General features: G+C 58.4%; 1 protein-coding gene and 1 pseudogene across 4 annotated transcripts in view; both read left to right on the top strand.

The window, feature by feature from the left end:
• The first annotated feature begins 2139 nt into the window (after positions 1-2139).
• Positions 2140-2249, top strand: LOC142862182 (uncharacterized; annotated as a pseudogene).
• Positions 2250-4571: 2322 nt separating this feature from the next.
• Positions 4572-15601, top strand: part of LLGL1 (LLGL scribble cell polarity complex component 1) — an 18051-nt gene continuing 7021 nt past the window's right edge. For 2 of the 4 annotated variants that reach the window (XM_020280828.2, XM_020280829.2), the window contains exons 1-12: positions 4573-4728; positions 8981-9078; positions 11256-11337; positions 11441-11571; positions 12621-12779; positions 12857-13019; positions 13110-13245; positions 13500-13554; positions 13692-13846; positions 13924-14147; positions 14285-14352; positions 15415-15568. In XM_020280828.2, coding sequence (XP_020136417.2) covers positions 4648-4728; positions 8981-9078; positions 11256-11337; positions 11441-11571; positions 12621-12779; positions 12857-13019; positions 13110-13245; positions 13500-13554; positions 13692-13846; positions 13924-14147; positions 14285-14352; positions 15415-15568 — 1506 coding nt within the window. In that variant the 5' untranslated portion in view covers positions 4573-4647. Of the gene's footprint in view, positions 4729-8980; positions 9079-11255; positions 11338-11406; positions 11572-12620; positions 12780-12856; positions 13020-13109; positions 13246-13499; positions 13555-13691; positions 13847-13923; positions 14148-14284; positions 14353-15414; positions 15569-15601 lie in introns of all 4 variants that reach the window. The other 2 variants (XM_020280830.2, XM_075994059.1) reach the window with 2 other exon arrangements.

The following is a 15601-nucleotide window of genomic DNA, read 5'->3' as shown; positions in this document are numbered from 1 at the left end:
GGCTCAGGGACACCCCTATTTACCTACCTACCTGCCCACCCACCTCCCATCAACCACCACTTTCTGTGGACTTGGCTCAACAGTATCGATTATTATTTATGTTGCATTATTTTAATGAAATACTTAAAACATACTGAAAAATACTTAAAATAACAGAGAAGCCACACAAACACCCACCACCCACACATGAACACGTTGTCATATTTGCTTCAGATCTACTTTAAAAAAAATCTATTTTAAAAATGCATTGAGCACCTACTATGTTCTAGGCACTGGAGATACGGCAATGAACAACAGCATTAAAAACTCAGCCCTCGGCCGGGCGCTGTGGCTCACGCCTGTAATCCTAGCTCTTGGGAGGCCGAGGCGGGCGGATTGCTCAAGGTCAGGAGTTCGAAACCAGCCTGAGCAAGAGCGAGACCCCGTCTCTACTATAAAATAGAAAGAAATTAATTGGCCAACTGATATATATATAAAAAATTAGCCGGGCATGGTGGCGCATGCCTGTAGTCCCAGCTACTCGGGAGGCTGAGGCAGAAGGATCACTCGAGCCCAGGAGTTTGAGGTTGCTGTGAGCTAGGCTGACGCCACGGCACTCACTCTAGCCTGGGCAACAAAGCGAGACTCTGTCTCAAAAAAAAAAAAAAAAAAAAAAAACTCAGCCCTCAAGGAGCTCATTTTCAAGCTCAGGAGACAAGCAAAATACACACAAAAAAAATCAAATAGGTGGTGTGGGTGAAAGAGTAGTCAGAGAGTGGAACCAGGCGGGGGGAGGGCCTTGGGAGTGGGCTGAGGGCTGCAATTGTAATCAGAGAGGTCAAGGAGGTTTCCTCCAGCAAGTGTCATTTAAGTCAAAATCAAAAGGGGATCCAGAGTTTGGCTAAGTGGAGACCTGAGTATAGAATGTTCTAGGTAAGGAAACAGCAAGTGCGAGGTGAGAACTTGCCTGGGATGTTTGAGAGACAGTAAGGGAACTAGCATGTCCTGGGAGTCCTAAAAACAGCTGGCTAAGTAGGCACAGACTTTGCCAAGGTCCCATGCTCACCTCCTGCCAGGCTCTCATTTACTCCTTACTACATTTTATAGATGAGGAAACTGAGGCCCAGGGTGGACTAGTGGCTTAGCTAACCCAGCTAGAAAGGGGATGACTTGGAATTTGAAGCCAGATCTGCATCTCATCCAGAGCTGAGCTATAGCCATGGGGTGGCCTAGGAGGAAGAAGGAGAGGGGGCTACCTCATCCAGGAAATGCCAAGAAGGCAGCGCCCTCCCTGGCCTGAGGATGGCCTGAGCTGGGGGGCTGAAGGAAGGGCCTGCTGACTCAGCCCCCCAAGGCTCCCCCAACTCCTGAGATTACTGAGGACCCTGTGTTCAAGTCCTTGCCTGGGCTCCCCTGAGCCTTAGTTTTTTGCTTCCAGTGACGAGCTGACTTGTTTTGGCTGCCTGACCTTGTCCCCTTGGGCTGCTGTGGTAATCACAGGCCTGGGCTGACCTGGCTCAAATGGTACGGGACAGACAGTCATTAGTGCCCCAGACCCTCCCAGCCTGGGGGATGGCGTCCTCCCCAGTGCCATTCCTAACCCCTGCCTGGCTATGTGGGTAGGCTGGGCCTGCCTGCCCAGGCCTCAGTTTATCCATTTGTATCTCAATGTACCCATTTAACCCTTTTTAACCCAATCAGATGGGGCCAACCTGGGCCTCAGAGTCACTTGAGAAAGGGACTAGTTTAAAATCCAGATTCTAGGGCCCCACTTCACAGACATTCACATTTGGGGGATCTAGGCTCTGTATTGTCAGCAAGTGTGTGTGAGGGGGTTCTGACACTTTGAGAATCCCTGCTTGCCATGGGATTCTTCCCAGCCTATCCCCCAGTCCCCTCTACCAGGTATACTCCTTACCACTACAGCCCAGCTTGAATTGTCCTCTCCCCAGACCAGGACACCTACCCTGGGCCAAATGCCTCCTCTGGGCTCCCAGAGCCCCTGTGCACCCCCATCTTAGGATAGTGAGCTATGGGTAGCTGTACTCCCCACTCAGTTCTGTTCTGCACCCTCCCCTCCCCCCAAAACTGTGAAGTGGGGACAGAGAAGGCATGGCTGCTGCCTGATGACCAAGTCCCATCTCAAAATGGAGACTGAGGGTCTACAGCCCTACCACCATGAATGCGCCCGATCTCATGAAGCTAAGCAGGGCTGGGCCTGGTTAGTACTTGAATGGGAGACCACCTGGGAATACTGGGTGCTGTAGGCTTTTGCAAAAAAAAAAAAAAAATGGGGACTGAGGAAGGGCAGAGATTTGCCCCAAGTGATGGAGGGGAAGAGATCAAACAGCAATTAACAAGAACCATGATAATATTAAATAACAGCTAACATTTATATGATTCTTCCTATCTGCCTAGCACGTTCTAAGGAATTTATAAATGAGTATTACTTTATCTAATCTTCACAACAACCCTTTGAGATAAGGACTAATATTATCACCATTTGTACAGATGTGGAAACTGAGGCACAGAGTATTTAAGGTAACTTGCTCCAGGTAACCCAGCTCTAAATGGTTAAGTGGAGATGTGAATTAACATTTTTTTTGTAGAGACAGGGTCTTACTCTGTTGCCCAGGCTAGAGTGCAGTGGCGTCATCACAGCTCACACTGCAGCCTAACTCCTGGACTCCAGCGATCCTCCTGCCCCAGCCTCCAGAGTAGCTGGACTACAGGAGCATGAGCGCCCCACTAATACACACACACACACACACACACACACACACACACATATATTTTTTGTAGAGACAGTTCTGCTATGTTGCCCAGGCTAATTAACACTTTCTGTGTGGGGCAGGACCAGGATCAGAACTGCCTTAGCTTAGCTACCTGTGCTGGGTGTGGGGTGGGCTGCTCAGTCTGGCCAGCTCTGCCCACAGCTAAAGACCCCCGGGACTTTGCCCAGCTTCCTTTGCCTTTTCTCAGCTTCGTCTCCCGTGAAACTGGGAAAATATTGTTGCCTCCCTCACAGAACTGTTGAGAGCATGAAGTCAGTTGAAATCAGAAAAGGGCTTTGAATAGTGCCTGCCGCACAGCACAGCAGGCATTCATACCCTTTGCTGCTCACCGTCTGGTCTTCCTTCCTCTCACCTCTGGCCCCCCACCCACCCACCCCTCTTCCGGATCCAGCCCCAACCCCCCGGAAGGGCCAAGCAGGGCAGGTGGAGGGGGACAGATGGCCCGTTGCTTGGCAGCTTCCTGGGGGCCAGAGGTCAACTCCTCCTCCCTTTACACAGCTGGTGGGGTTGGGGCCTGGCCCATGGCCCTACCTAAGCTTCTGGGACCTCACCCAGCCCCAGCTCTGGGCCAGGGCAGCCCATCCTCGGCCTGGAAGGAAAGGTTCAGCCTGGAGGCCGTTGTCCAGATGAGAAAAGAAGTTCTGGGAGGTGGGTGGGGACAGTCCCTCCCGGCGTGGGGGCAGGGCACAGCTTTGTTTATACACCGCTCCCAGTGGAAGGGAGGCCTTTCCCTCATTTCGGAGAAGTCCAAACCCAAGCCACCTCCTGCGGAAGGACCCTCTCCCTTTGCTGGGTCCTTGTCTCTTTCTTTTGCTGATGCCACTCATACGAATCCCTTGTGGCCGGATGCCATGTGGCCGGGCGCGGTAGCTCACCGCCTGTGATCCTAGCACTCTGGGAGGCCAAGACTGGCGGATTGCTCGAGGTCAGGAGTTCGAAACCAGCCTGAGCAAGAGCAAGACCCCATCTCTACTATAAATAGAAATAAATTAACTGGCCAACTAATATATATAGAAAAAATTAGCTGCTACTTGGGAGGCTAAGGCAGCAGGATTGCTTGAGCCCAGGAGTTTGAGGTTGCTGTGAGCTAGGCTGACGCCACGGCACTCACTCTAGCCTGGGCAACAAAGTGAGACTCTCTCAAAAAAAAAAAAAAAAAGAGAAAAAAAAAAAACACAGAAAGAATCCCATGTGCTGTGACTGACAGCCTTTTGCTTTGGGTTCTGAAGGATGTGTAGGAGTTCCCTGGGGGCTGAGGAGAGAATTCCACACAGCCAAGGCAAAAGCACGGCGGTGGGAGGTTTTCTGGGGAACAGATAAAGTGGTGTCTTGGGAAACTGGTAAAATAGAAACTTGGTAATCACCTGACCGATGGTGTAGATGGGAAAACTGAGGGCCAGGGAGTTGTCCCGTTAGCGTTCTCCTGGGACAGGGCTCCCTCATTCCAAGAATGTGCGTGTAGCTCGCTCTTTGAGGGGGGAAAAAGCAAACCTCAAGTCCGGGAACACGCCAGCGGATCCCGCAAGCGTGTCCTCCGCGGCCCACGCTGGAACCCTGATTCGCGGACTACAAGTCCCGGCAGGCCCCGCGCCGCGGCGCATGCCCGGCGAGCGTCCCTTGGCGAGCCCGGCCGAGCCCGGGGGCCCTACCCTCCCCATTGTCTGGCCGGCTGGGACCGGGCGCGCGGCACGGCGGGCACCCTCATTGGTCGGGCGGCGCGTCCGTCGTGCCCCGCGTCCACCCCCGTGAGGCCCGGCCCCGCGCGCCCGCGCCCGGCCGCCTGGCGCCCCGCCCGCGCCTCAGGACCGGCGGGGCCGCGCGGCGCATCCTGCGGGCGGCGGCGGCGGGCGCGGCGCCGGCAGCCGGGCGCAAGATGATGAAGTTTCGGTTCCGGCGGCAGGGCGCCGACCCGCAGCGCGAGAAGCTCAAACAGGAGCTCTTCGCCTTCAACAAGGTGCGGCGGCCGCCCGGGCCGGGGCGGGAGGGGCCCGAGCTGAGGGCCCGGGGCCGGAGCCACGTCGGGCCCGGGGGGAGGGGGCGCCCGGCTGTGCGCGGGGCTGGGGCCGCGCCGGGCTCCCCCTCGGTGGGCCCCGCTGCTCGCGTCCTCCCCTCCTCCGCTCTCCTACTCCGGATGGGTCTGGGTCGCTCGCTGACTTTCCGCGTCTGCTCCCCGGGTCTCTGTGGGCCTCGCTGGTCCTGGCTCTGCACGTCTCTGCTTACCTGGGTCTTCGGGTCTCTTGTGTCTCTGTGCGACCCTGCATCTCTCTGGGGCTCTGCCCCGCTCTCTCCGTCTTTGACCGTCCCCCTTTCCGCAGTCTGTGCTTGTGTGTGTCTGCGTTGGGGGGTGTCTCTGCCTCTGTCCCTGTGTATCTCTGCTCTCTTTTTCTGTTCCCCTTTATCTCTCTGCCTCTCAGTTCTCTCTTTCTCTCTCTTCTGGGTTTCTCTGTCCCTCACTCTCTTTCTGTCTTTATCCTTTTTCTTTGGGCCTTTGGGACAGTCTTGGGCCCCGTTTGTTTTGCATTCACACCCAGGCGGGCCAGAGGGGTGGGGGGTGGGGCTGGGAAATTTCTTCGAGGAGTCTCTCCTCCCTTCCCCCATTGCCCCAGGCTCTGCCGGGGTCTGCAAGTCCCAGGGACTGTAAGTCCCACACGCCAGGCTGTGTACTCAAAATCACTTCGTATCATGGGGCCTCAGTTTCCTTCGCTGTGAAATGTAGCCACTTTCCTCCCTGCTATGGGCTCTGGCTCTCTCTACTATCTGGGCCAGCTGTCCTGCCACTTTGCACCAAGGCAGAGTAGGGGGGAGGGCTATTCTTTTCTAACCTGGGTGGGGCCGGAGAAGCCGTGGGACAGGGGCTGCCTCCCCTTGTACTTATTGTGTTAGATTGAGGTCCCAGTCTGCCCCTTGCTAGTTACTCCCAGGGTGAAATGGAGGGGTTGATTTTGTGCTCAGTTTTACTTCAAAGACCCCTAAATGGCAGAGCCTCTCACTGCTTTTTGAAATTAGAGTTACTATCTCCATCATACAGGTGAGAAAATTGAGGTTCAGGAGGGGATGACGACTTGCCCAAAGTCACGGAGCAAGCAGGGCCACTTTGACTTCCTTGAGTTCCTGTCAGTGCTTCAAGGGGCTGGGATTTTGGAAGGACTACTGTGGTCCTGAGCTGATTCCATGGCACTTGCCCTGGGCTGCTGTGAGGAGTCTTGTGGTGGAGGAAGCTCTGGGATGGCTGGTCTGGGAATGGCCAAGGCACTGGGACATCTCATGGCAGGCTCAGGTTTCTCTGCCGAGGTGGATGTGGGGTGTGGGGGTCTGCTGCTGGGCCTCTCAGACTTGGTGGCTGAGAACCTGCCAGGGACCTGAGAGGGGCCCAGAGGGGAGGCTGTGCTCAGGGGCCCCCCCAGTGGTGCCTCTTCCTGTGCTAGGGTGGCTATCATGGTAGCCTCTGTGAAGTGAAAAGAGAAGGAAGCTGGGACAGGCCCAAGGCTATGGAGGCAGATGGGGGTGCAGCTCAGCTCACTCTTGCTGGCCCCCGGGGTCTTGGAAGGTGAGGGCTCTCCGCTGAGGAGGATGCAGCCCTCTTCTGAGTGGGCAGCAATGATGTTGGAAGGGGGTGGTCTTGGGGAAGGGGTTTGGTCACTAAAGGGGGTGGTAGGTGATTCTTAGGGAATAGGCCCCAAATTCCTGAGTGTGGAGAGAAGGATGCAGGTCAGGAGTGAGCATACATACACTTTGGACTCCTGAGTCTTGGATTCAAGTCCCAGCCCAGCTCACACATTGTCTTTGGAATGTGCACTGATACTGAGCCTCAGCTGTGTGTGAGGTCTCCTAGGTGCTGGGGACACAGCACTGACAAATATCACACAGTGGGACGAATATCTCTTCACTCAGGGGGTTGATGTGCTAGTGAGGGAGACAAAGTAGAATATGTAATAGTTTGGATGGTGGCCAGTGCTGTGGATAAAATAAAGAGGGTGAGGGTGTGGAGGTGCGGCCAGGCAGGGCTGCTGCATACAGCCAGGGCGAGTTAGGGAGGCCTCTCTGAGGAGTGACTCTTGGGCAGGGAAGGAGCCTGCTATGGGAGTGCTGAGTGAAGCCAGTCCAAGCAGAGGGACAGTAGATGCAAAGGCCCTGAGACAGGAGCTGCCTAGTGAATTGGATGAGAGCAAAAGGCTGTTGGCCCCAAAGTCAAGTAAGCTGGGGGAGGGTGGGACATGAGGCCAGAGAGGAGGGAGGCCAGGTGGTGACTCTGGGTGAGCTGGGAGCCCTAGGAGGATCTTGAGCACAGGAGGGAGGAGGACCTGACTGTGGTTTTCACAGGATCCCACTGGCCTCTGTGTGGGGACCAATGGTGGGGCCTGGAGCAGGGCGGTGCCAGTAGGTTGTGAGAAGGGCGACTTCTGAGTGGGTGTTGAACTGAGCTGACAGGGCCCAGGAATGGGTAGGGCTTGGGGTGTGAGGGAAGCAGATGCTGGACAGGGGACCTGACCTTCTCTCCTTCCTCTTTAAAGTGGGGGGCCTGGTGGGGGCCACTTCAGAGCTGTGGGGATTTGCGGTGCAGGTGTCATGCACCCTGTCTCTGGACACTTGGCCGTAGGCAAGGTCTGGATAGAAAGGTCAGGTCCAGCATGGGTGCGGCAGTGTTGGTGGGAAAGGGAAGCTCCCCCCAGCTCCCCAGCCAAGTGGCCAACTCTGTCCTCAGGTGGGATCACTGTCCTCAGTCCCCAGATAGAAAAACTGAGGCTTGGAGAGTATTTTGACTGGCCCAAGGCCAAATAGCCAGGCCGTGGCCAAGCCGGCTGTCCAGAGAGCTCAGTTTCTGCCCAGTTGGGCTGAGGCACAGAGGGAGGCTGGGGTGACAGGCTGGGGACTAGGTTCTTAAAAATGTGTGACTTTTTGAGCCCGTGGGTCAGGAGTCATCCGTGGCACACACAGAGGCGTCTCTCACTGGTGTTCAGCACGTGGCTGGGGACCAGGTGTGCAGGCTCCCCAGGGAGGGCCCTCTTGGCTAGGCCTTGGGGGTGGGTAGGAACTCCTTGGGTGGGTGAGCCCAGCCAGAGGAAGGAGTGGGAGCAAGCGCATGGCGGGTGGGGAAGGGGCCATGGCGGGCCGGGACTGGCCTCGTAAGGGGCGGAGGAGCAGCTGGGGGGCTGTTCCGTCAACACCCTGGTGCACAAGCCCCCTTAACACCGGTCCCACTGCACTGGTGATAGGGGTGGCATCGTGTTGCCCAGCTGTTTCCAGGTAGGGAAGTGGGTGACACCTTCAGGGCCAGCAAGAAGCTACCTCTCTCTGGGCCTGAGTCTCTCCTTGTCTCTGAGGGGAGTCAAGAGCCTCTGCCTAGTTGATCCTGGGCATTGTCCCTTCACCTCAGACCTCTGTGTTTGGCCTGTGTTTGGGGAGTGCCGGGACTTCACATGGGACCCCAGGTGGCATGGCTCCTCACCAGGCTTCAGTCTGTGCCTCTGTGCCCCCATGGGGCAGGTGGGATCCTTGTCAGCACTGGCGCCTCTGTAAGCCTTGTTCTCCCATTTTGTTGCTAGAGCCTGTGTGCTCTGGGGTCAACATAGATGTTGAGGGGATCAGGGACTTGGTGAGGGGCGGGCCTCTGGGCCATGCCCACAGTAGAGCCATGGGGACACCCAGGGGCTCAGCTTCCTCCCCACCAACTGGAGGTGCCTGCATCCATTTCACCGTTGACACTGAGGCATAAAGAACTGATGGTCCAGGCCGGGCGCGGTGGCTCACGCCTGTAATCCTAGCTCTCTGGGAGGCCGAGGCGGGCGGATTGCTCAAGGTCAGGAGTTCGAAACCAGCCTGAGCAAGAGCGAGACCCCGTCTCTACTATAAATAGAAAGAAATTAATTGGCCAACTAATATATACAAAAAAAAAAAAAAATTAGCCGGGCATGGTGGCGAATGCCTGTAGTCCCAGCTACTTGGGAGGCTGAGGCAGGAGGATTGCTTGAGCCAGGAGATTGAGGTTGCTGTGAGCTAGGCTGACGCCACGGCACTCACTCTAGCCTGGGCAACAAAGCGAGACTCTGTCTCAAAAAAAAAAAAAAAAAAAAAAAAGAACTGATGGTCCTGACTCTGTGTCAGCAGCAGAGCCTGAGGCTGCCTCAGAGTGGGCCTGCAGGTGGGCCGGGGGCAGCTGCGCCTGGGCTGTGCCCCTCATAGCACCCCCACCACTCCCCTCCCTGCAGACTGTGGAGCATGGCTTCCCCAACCAGCCCAGCGCCTTGGCCTTCGACCCTGAACTTCGTATCATGGCCATCGGCACCAGGTCTGGGGCTGTCAAGATGTATCCTTTGTGGCCGTGGCGTGCAGGGCCTCATTGGGACCACCTGCTCGCAGTTCCCCAGTGCTCGGTGCCCACCTTGGCGAGGCAGTGGAGGCTGCTTCTGTGGAGGCTGCAGCAAGTGCAGGGATCTTGCTGGAGGTCGGCCTGGCTTGTGCACCTGGGACTCGTCCTCACAGAGATGGTGGGGTCCTGTCACTGGGAGACAGGATGATGGGGTGTTCAGTTTGCAGCGGCCACTGCTGTCCCTTGCCACATTTTAGCCAGCCAGTTACCTTGGTGACCCTGCCATTGTCCCAGCAACTGTGACTGGGGAGACCAGGCCCTGGTGCCTACTGAGGGTGGCTGGGCTGGGGGCCCTGGTGAGCTGGTGTACACATGTGTACAAACGTGAAGACACGTGTGTTCAGCCAAGGGGGCCGGGGCAGTGCCAGGCTCGGCATGGTGAGCGCAGCACGGCCCCCACCTGGCTCCTGGTGGCTGCACAATGGGCTGTGTGAGCTGCACAAAGCGGGCATTTTCCCTGTAGGCGCAGGGTGGGGGTGGGGGGTGGCCCGGCAGCTGAACGCCTCCTTGCCTGCCCTGGAGAATCCCCCCAACTGTTCCCGGGGAACCCGAAGTTTGGGGTCTGGCTGACGGCTGTCTGGTAAGGGGTGCCACCCCCCCTCCTCCTGTGTGGTCCTCTTCATTCAATAGCCTGGTCGCAGACATCGGTTAGTAGAGCCTGGTCGCAGACATCGGTTAGTAGAAAATGAGTCAGTGCTTGCAAAGGGGAGGGCATAGGCTGGGGGTGTCCTCACCCCAAGGCTGGGGGCACTGGCCAGGAAGGGGTGGGCCTTTGGTTTGTGTGCTTCTGGCCTGCTCCAGGCAGTGTGGCTGGGCCGGAATGTCCTCTCCTCTTCTGTGGGCCCCTGAGGAACCAGTGGGGGTGGGGAAGGGGTAGGTGGCAGCAGAGCTTCCAGGCCCGCTGCTCCCACCCCTCATGGGTGCCGTGTTGCCTCCACACACGTCCATGTGTCCTCTTCCTCACAGGAACGTGCCTCACTGTTACATGGCCTGAGCTGTCCCTCTCACGTTGGGGTCTTTCGTGTGCTGGCTCCTCAGGCTCACAAAGAACCTGGAGACAGACGAGGAGACTGAGCTTCAGAGAGGAGGCCAGAGCCCAGCACCCCCTTTCCTTCCCTCCTCCCCTAAACCACCAGAGCCTGGGGCCCTTGGGTTGGGAAACTGAGGCTAGAGAGGGCCAGCCTTGGTCTCCCCAGCAGCCGCCCCTCTCCTTGCAAGGCTGAGCATCTCCTTGACGACCTGGTTCCCGCCAAGCTGTTCCTGCCCCCTCTTTTGTCCCGTCTTCTGAGTTCCTGGCCAGGCTCATGCAGGGGATCTCGGCTCAAGCTCCAGGCAACAGCTCCTGTGTTGTCACCGGGGCAACAGGGCTGGCTCCTCCCAAGGCCCCCTCCTGGGTGCCCCCAGGCTCTGCCATCCACCATCAACCCTGGAGTTGCTGGGACTCTGCCACTGGCACTGGGGACTTCAAGCAGGTCCCCAGACCTCTCCAGGTCTCTGTGTGCTCATCTGTAAAATGGGCAAGCTGGGGTCACCCCCTCCCTCAGAGAGGGAGTTGTTGGCTACTTGCCTTGGAGGGAGATTGCTTTCCTTGTCCACAGCTGGAGTTTGGCCTGAAACTGTGGGGAGAGGCAGCCTGGATTCTCCCCTGCCTTCGGGCTTCCTTGTCAGAGCCTGGCTTGCATCTGGCCTGCCTGACCCCCACCTGCCAGGCCTGGCTCTCAAGCCCACACAGACATACTTGAGGCTGCAGTAGAACAGAGCCCCAGCTGGGCGCCAAGCCTGGGCCAGGCATGCTGCGTGTGTATTTATTCTCACTCAGTCTCCACCAGCCCTATGAGGTGGGAGTCACTAGCTCATTTTACAGATAACAAGCGAAGGTCTCGTAGCAGCACCCGGCTTGCAGGGGTGAATGGACCCTGCACTCCGAGCCTGGGGCAGGATGGGAGCTTCTTCAGGGAGGGGGCCTTGCTGGACCTTGTAAGATGCCTGGATGGTTAGACCTGGGCCGGGGCCCATTGGAATAGTCCTGGGGAGGGAGGAGGCCTGGGTGTCTCCCATGCCATGGTTTCCCAGTCTGTGCCTGCGTGTTTCTGCCCTTGACCCGTCACCTTCAGCTATGGTGCACCTGGGGTGGAGTTCACAGGCCTGCACCGCGACACGGCCACTGTCACACAGATGCACTTCCTGCCCGGCCAGGTGAGCCTCTGCTCCCCACCAGCCAGCTCCTGTAGCCCCCATGACTCCTCACCCCACCCCCACCCCCAGGCCAGCCCAGTTTTGGTCTCTGCTCACCCACCAGGGCCGCCTCCTGACCCTGCTGGACGACAGCAGCCTGCACCTCTGGGAGATCATCCACCATAACGGCTGTGCCCACCTGGAGGAAGCACTCAGTTTCCAGCTGCCCAGCCGGCCTGGCTTTGATGGTGCCAGGTACTAGAGGACTTGGGTGGGGCCAGCCGCTGGGTAGGGGCATTCTGTTGGTGGGAGCGCTGTGGGAGCTGGCTGTGCAATGGCCCGGTGGGGACGGGAAGCTGCCAGTGGGGGCTGCAGTTCAGGGTGGGGGTGCATTGAGCTAGGCCTGGTTTCCAGGCTGTAGCAGTTGGGCCCAGTTTGGACCAAGGTGTGCTTTGTGAACTTTTCGGGTTCAATGGGAGGTTTTGGCTGAGTCTGAGGTGAGGAGGTGAGCAGGTAATTGATGGTGTGAGCACTAGGAGATACACATGTTATATGCCAAGATCTTCGGACCTGAGACCTGGCACTGCACTCCCTGCAATGATGGGGTGTCTAGGAACTTGGGGCAGGGTCTAAGCTGAGCTGACATCAATAAGGGTCCCACGGCCCCTTGAGATGGGGGTGGGAGACGGGTCATTGTGTGTATAGAGGAAAAGGCAAGTTTAGGGGCATGGAGGGTCCCACAGGCTGTGCTTGTTGAGGTGCTGGCAGCATGCCCCAGTGTGTCACCAAGTATGTCTGGCCCCCCAGGTGAGAGTATAGGGACCGCTCCCTCCCTACCCCTGGGCTGAAGTAGGGGAGTCCTAACCCAGAGGTAAATTCCTGGGGCCTCCCAGTCTCTGTAGGCAGGGGTGATCTGGAGCCTTCCTGCAAAGTCAGGGGACATCTAGAGGGCTGGGAGTGGGATTCTTGGGTGGGACTCAGAGGGGCCTTATCTGTTCTGGAGCTCCTGGTCCTGGCCTGGGTCATGTCCTGGTTCTTGCCTTCCCCTTCTGGTGGGTGGGAGGAGCTGGGAACCCAGTCTCCAAGACCTGGGGAACCTAATTTTATCCCTCTCCCTGCTGACATCCTGATGAATAATTGAGCAGGCTAATTATGACACACATCCCCTTCCCGGGCGGCTCCCTAAGTAGGCCCCAGTGAGGGCAGTGGGGCTGGTGATGAGCTACAGTAGTGGCCCAGCCCCTCCACACCCCCAGCCGGTGGATGGGCTCGCACCCTCACCCCCTCCCTCTCCTTCCCTGCAGTGCTCCACCTAGCCTCATGCGTGTCACTGTGGTCCTGCTGGTGGCTGCTGGCGACATGGCAGCCCTGGGCACTGAGGGTGGCAGTGTCTTCTTCCTGGACGTTACCACCCTGACGCTGCTTGAGGGACAGACCCTTGGTCCAGACGAGGTTCTGCGCAGGTAAGAGGCAGGCTGGCTTCTTTGCACTGGCTCTGTGCCTGGGAAGTTCTGCCGGCTCACCTGAGCTTCCTCTGCAGCTTGCCGGATGACTACCGGTGTGGGAAGGCGTTGGGCCCCGTGGAGTCACTTCAGGGACACCTGCGGGACCCCACCAAGATTCTGATTGGCTACAGCCGGGGCCTGCTGGTCATCTGGAACCAGGCTGCGCGGTGTGTAGACCATGTCTTCCTGGGGAACCAGGTATGTGGGTGAGGCCCGTGCCCCCTCAGCCTGGACCCCCTTGTACACACCCGCTGTAGCTCACATCCTCCTGTCCCTGCCCACCCACAGCAGCTGGAAAGCCTGTGCTGGGGCCGCGATGGCAGTACTGTCACCAGTTCACACAGTGATGGTAGCTATGCTGTCTGGTCTCCAGAGGTTGGCAGCTCCCTGGCACTGCAGCCCACGGTAGCCACCACACCCTATGGTGAGTGCTGGGAAGGCCTGAGCTGGAAGGTGGGGACTGAAGGGCTACCTGGCCCTTGTGGGAGGCGCTGCTGAGCTGAAGCAGATCTGCAAAGTGGTGACTCCCCAGGGGGGGGCATGGTCGGAGGCAGTGGCCTTCCCCTTGGAGGAGGCAGGAGGCAGCTGGGAGGAAGAGAGTGGTGGAAGACAGAGCAAAAATGGGAGGAACGGTGAGGACTGCCAGTGAGTCCAGTCTGATGCTGTCCTACCTCCCAGGCCCCTTTCCCTGCAAGGCCATCAACAAGATTCTGTGGCGGAACTGTGAATCCGGGTAGGTTGATGGGGGTGGGTGTCTGGCATGGGTCCGGTCTGGCTGAGGGGCTGGAAGGGTGAGCTCTTCCTGGGCCATGGCGTGTGTGCTTCAGACCCAGCTGGCTCCAGGCTCATGTGCCTCCTTTCTGCATGCAGGGGCCACTTTATCATCTTCAGTGGTGGCATGCCCCGTGCCAGCTATGGTGACCGCCACTGTGTGAGTGTGCTGCGAGCCGAGGTACTGGTGACACTTGATTTCACCTCCCGCATCATCGACTTCTTCACAGTGCACAGCACTCGGCCCGAGGATGGTGTGTGCCCTGCCCCCTAGTCCCACGCAGTGCCCTGTGCCACCTGTGGCTGTGCTCACTCGTCTCTCACCCCACAGAATATGATGATCCCCAGGCCTTGGCTGTGCTGCTCGAAGAGGAACTGGTGGTGCTTGACCTTCAGACGCCTGGCTGGCCGGCTGTGCCTGCCCCGTACCTGGCCCCGCTGCACTCGTCTGCTATCACCTGCTCGGCCCATGTTGCCAACGTCCCTGCCAAGCTGTGGGCCCGCATTGTGAGCGCCGGCGAGCAGCAGAGCCCCCAGCCTGCCTCCAGTGCCTCGGTGTGTGCCGGGTGGGGGGGTTCCTGGGGGAGGGCACTGCCCAGGCCTAGGCCTGAAGGTTGGACTGTGCCATGCAGGGCTGAGAGGGAGAGACATTCCTCCTAACCTTGTTGCACATCTCTGCCACCCTATCCCAGAGTTGGCCCATCACTGGGGGCCGGAGCCTGGCCCAGGAACCATCACAGCGAGGGCTGCTGCTGACTGGGTAAGGCAGACACAGCGGTGAGGTGTGCATGCGCGTGTGTGTGTAGGTGAATGAGACTCGGCACCTACTAGGCCTGGGGTTCCCCTCACTGGTATGGGAAAGCCCGTCCTGGGCCTAGTGGGCACCGAGCTGCCAGGAGACTCAAGCATAGCCCCTGGCAGGACTGTGTTATCCCCCTCGGCCATGGTGGATTGGGATAAAAACTTCCCTAGACCCTGGCTTGAGGCCCCACCCTGCTCTGCCTTTTGGCCTGGAACTGAGCTCCAGCAAGCCCCAGGGCTCCACCTACCCAGCTTGCCTGCCCTGGGACCGGAAAATCTGGGCTGGCCCACGGTGAGCTGCCCGGGGCAGGTCCTGGAGAGCCCGACCTGGGCCTGGCGGGCGCTGACGTGCCCGATGACTCAGGCCCTGACTTCCTGCCCTGTCCCTCCCTCACTCCTGTGCTGGGACCCTCAGGCCTCTGACTCTAGCGTGCTCAGGGCTATTAGAGTGGGTCCCAACCAACCCCGCAGACTGACAACCCTCTGTGCCCTGGCTCTGGGCTCCCACTGGTGCCTGGCAGCCCCTGTTTGTGCTCTGCATCCATGTCCTGAGGCTACGCCCTAGATTTGTCTACTCCTCCCCTCCCCCACTGCCTGCTTCCTCCTGGGCTCCGCAGTCGTCCTGCTGCTCTGCCTACCTGGGTTCCTCCCGCCACAGCTGCCTCCTCTTCCTGGGATTCCCTGCACTCTGCTCTGTGCCTACCAGTGGGGGCAGAACCCTCATGGTCCTCTTTTCTCTGCGAATCCCCCTCTGCCATCTCCTATTTGTTAGGGTGGTCATTTCCATACCTTCCCACTCTGTCTGAAGGGCCATGGTGCATGTGACCTGGCATGCAGTAGGTGTTTAGTATGTGTTTCTCCTATACAGTAGGTGCCTACTGTTTGTTGTATGCAGTAGGATTTGGTCAGTGTTTGGTATATGCAGCAGGTGCTCAGTGGGTGGTCACTGGTTGAGTGGATGGAGGAGTGTGCAAGCCACCCAGAGACCTAGGGGTGGTCCTGACACCTGCCCTCCCTGCAGCCACGAGGACGGTACTGTACGGTTCTGGGATGCCTCAGGCGTGGCACTGCGGCCACTCTACAAGCTGAGCACGGCTGGCCTCTTCCAGACGGACTGTGAGCATGCCGACAGCCTGGCCCAGGCTGCCGAGGATGACTGGCCGCCCTTCCGCAAGGTGGACCTCTTTCCCCTGGGCCTGAGGAGCGGG

The sequence above is a fragment of the Microcebus murinus genome, chromosome 18 (assembly GCF_040939455.1).
Source record: "Microcebus murinus isolate Inina chromosome 18, M.murinus_Inina_mat1.0, whole genome shotgun sequence".
Classification (NCBI taxonomy): Eukaryota; Metazoa; Chordata; class Mammalia; order Primates; family Cheirogaleidae; genus Microcebus; species Microcebus murinus.
Note: the sequence above shows the minus strand (reverse complement) of the source record. Positions and strands in the feature narration are given on the sequence as shown.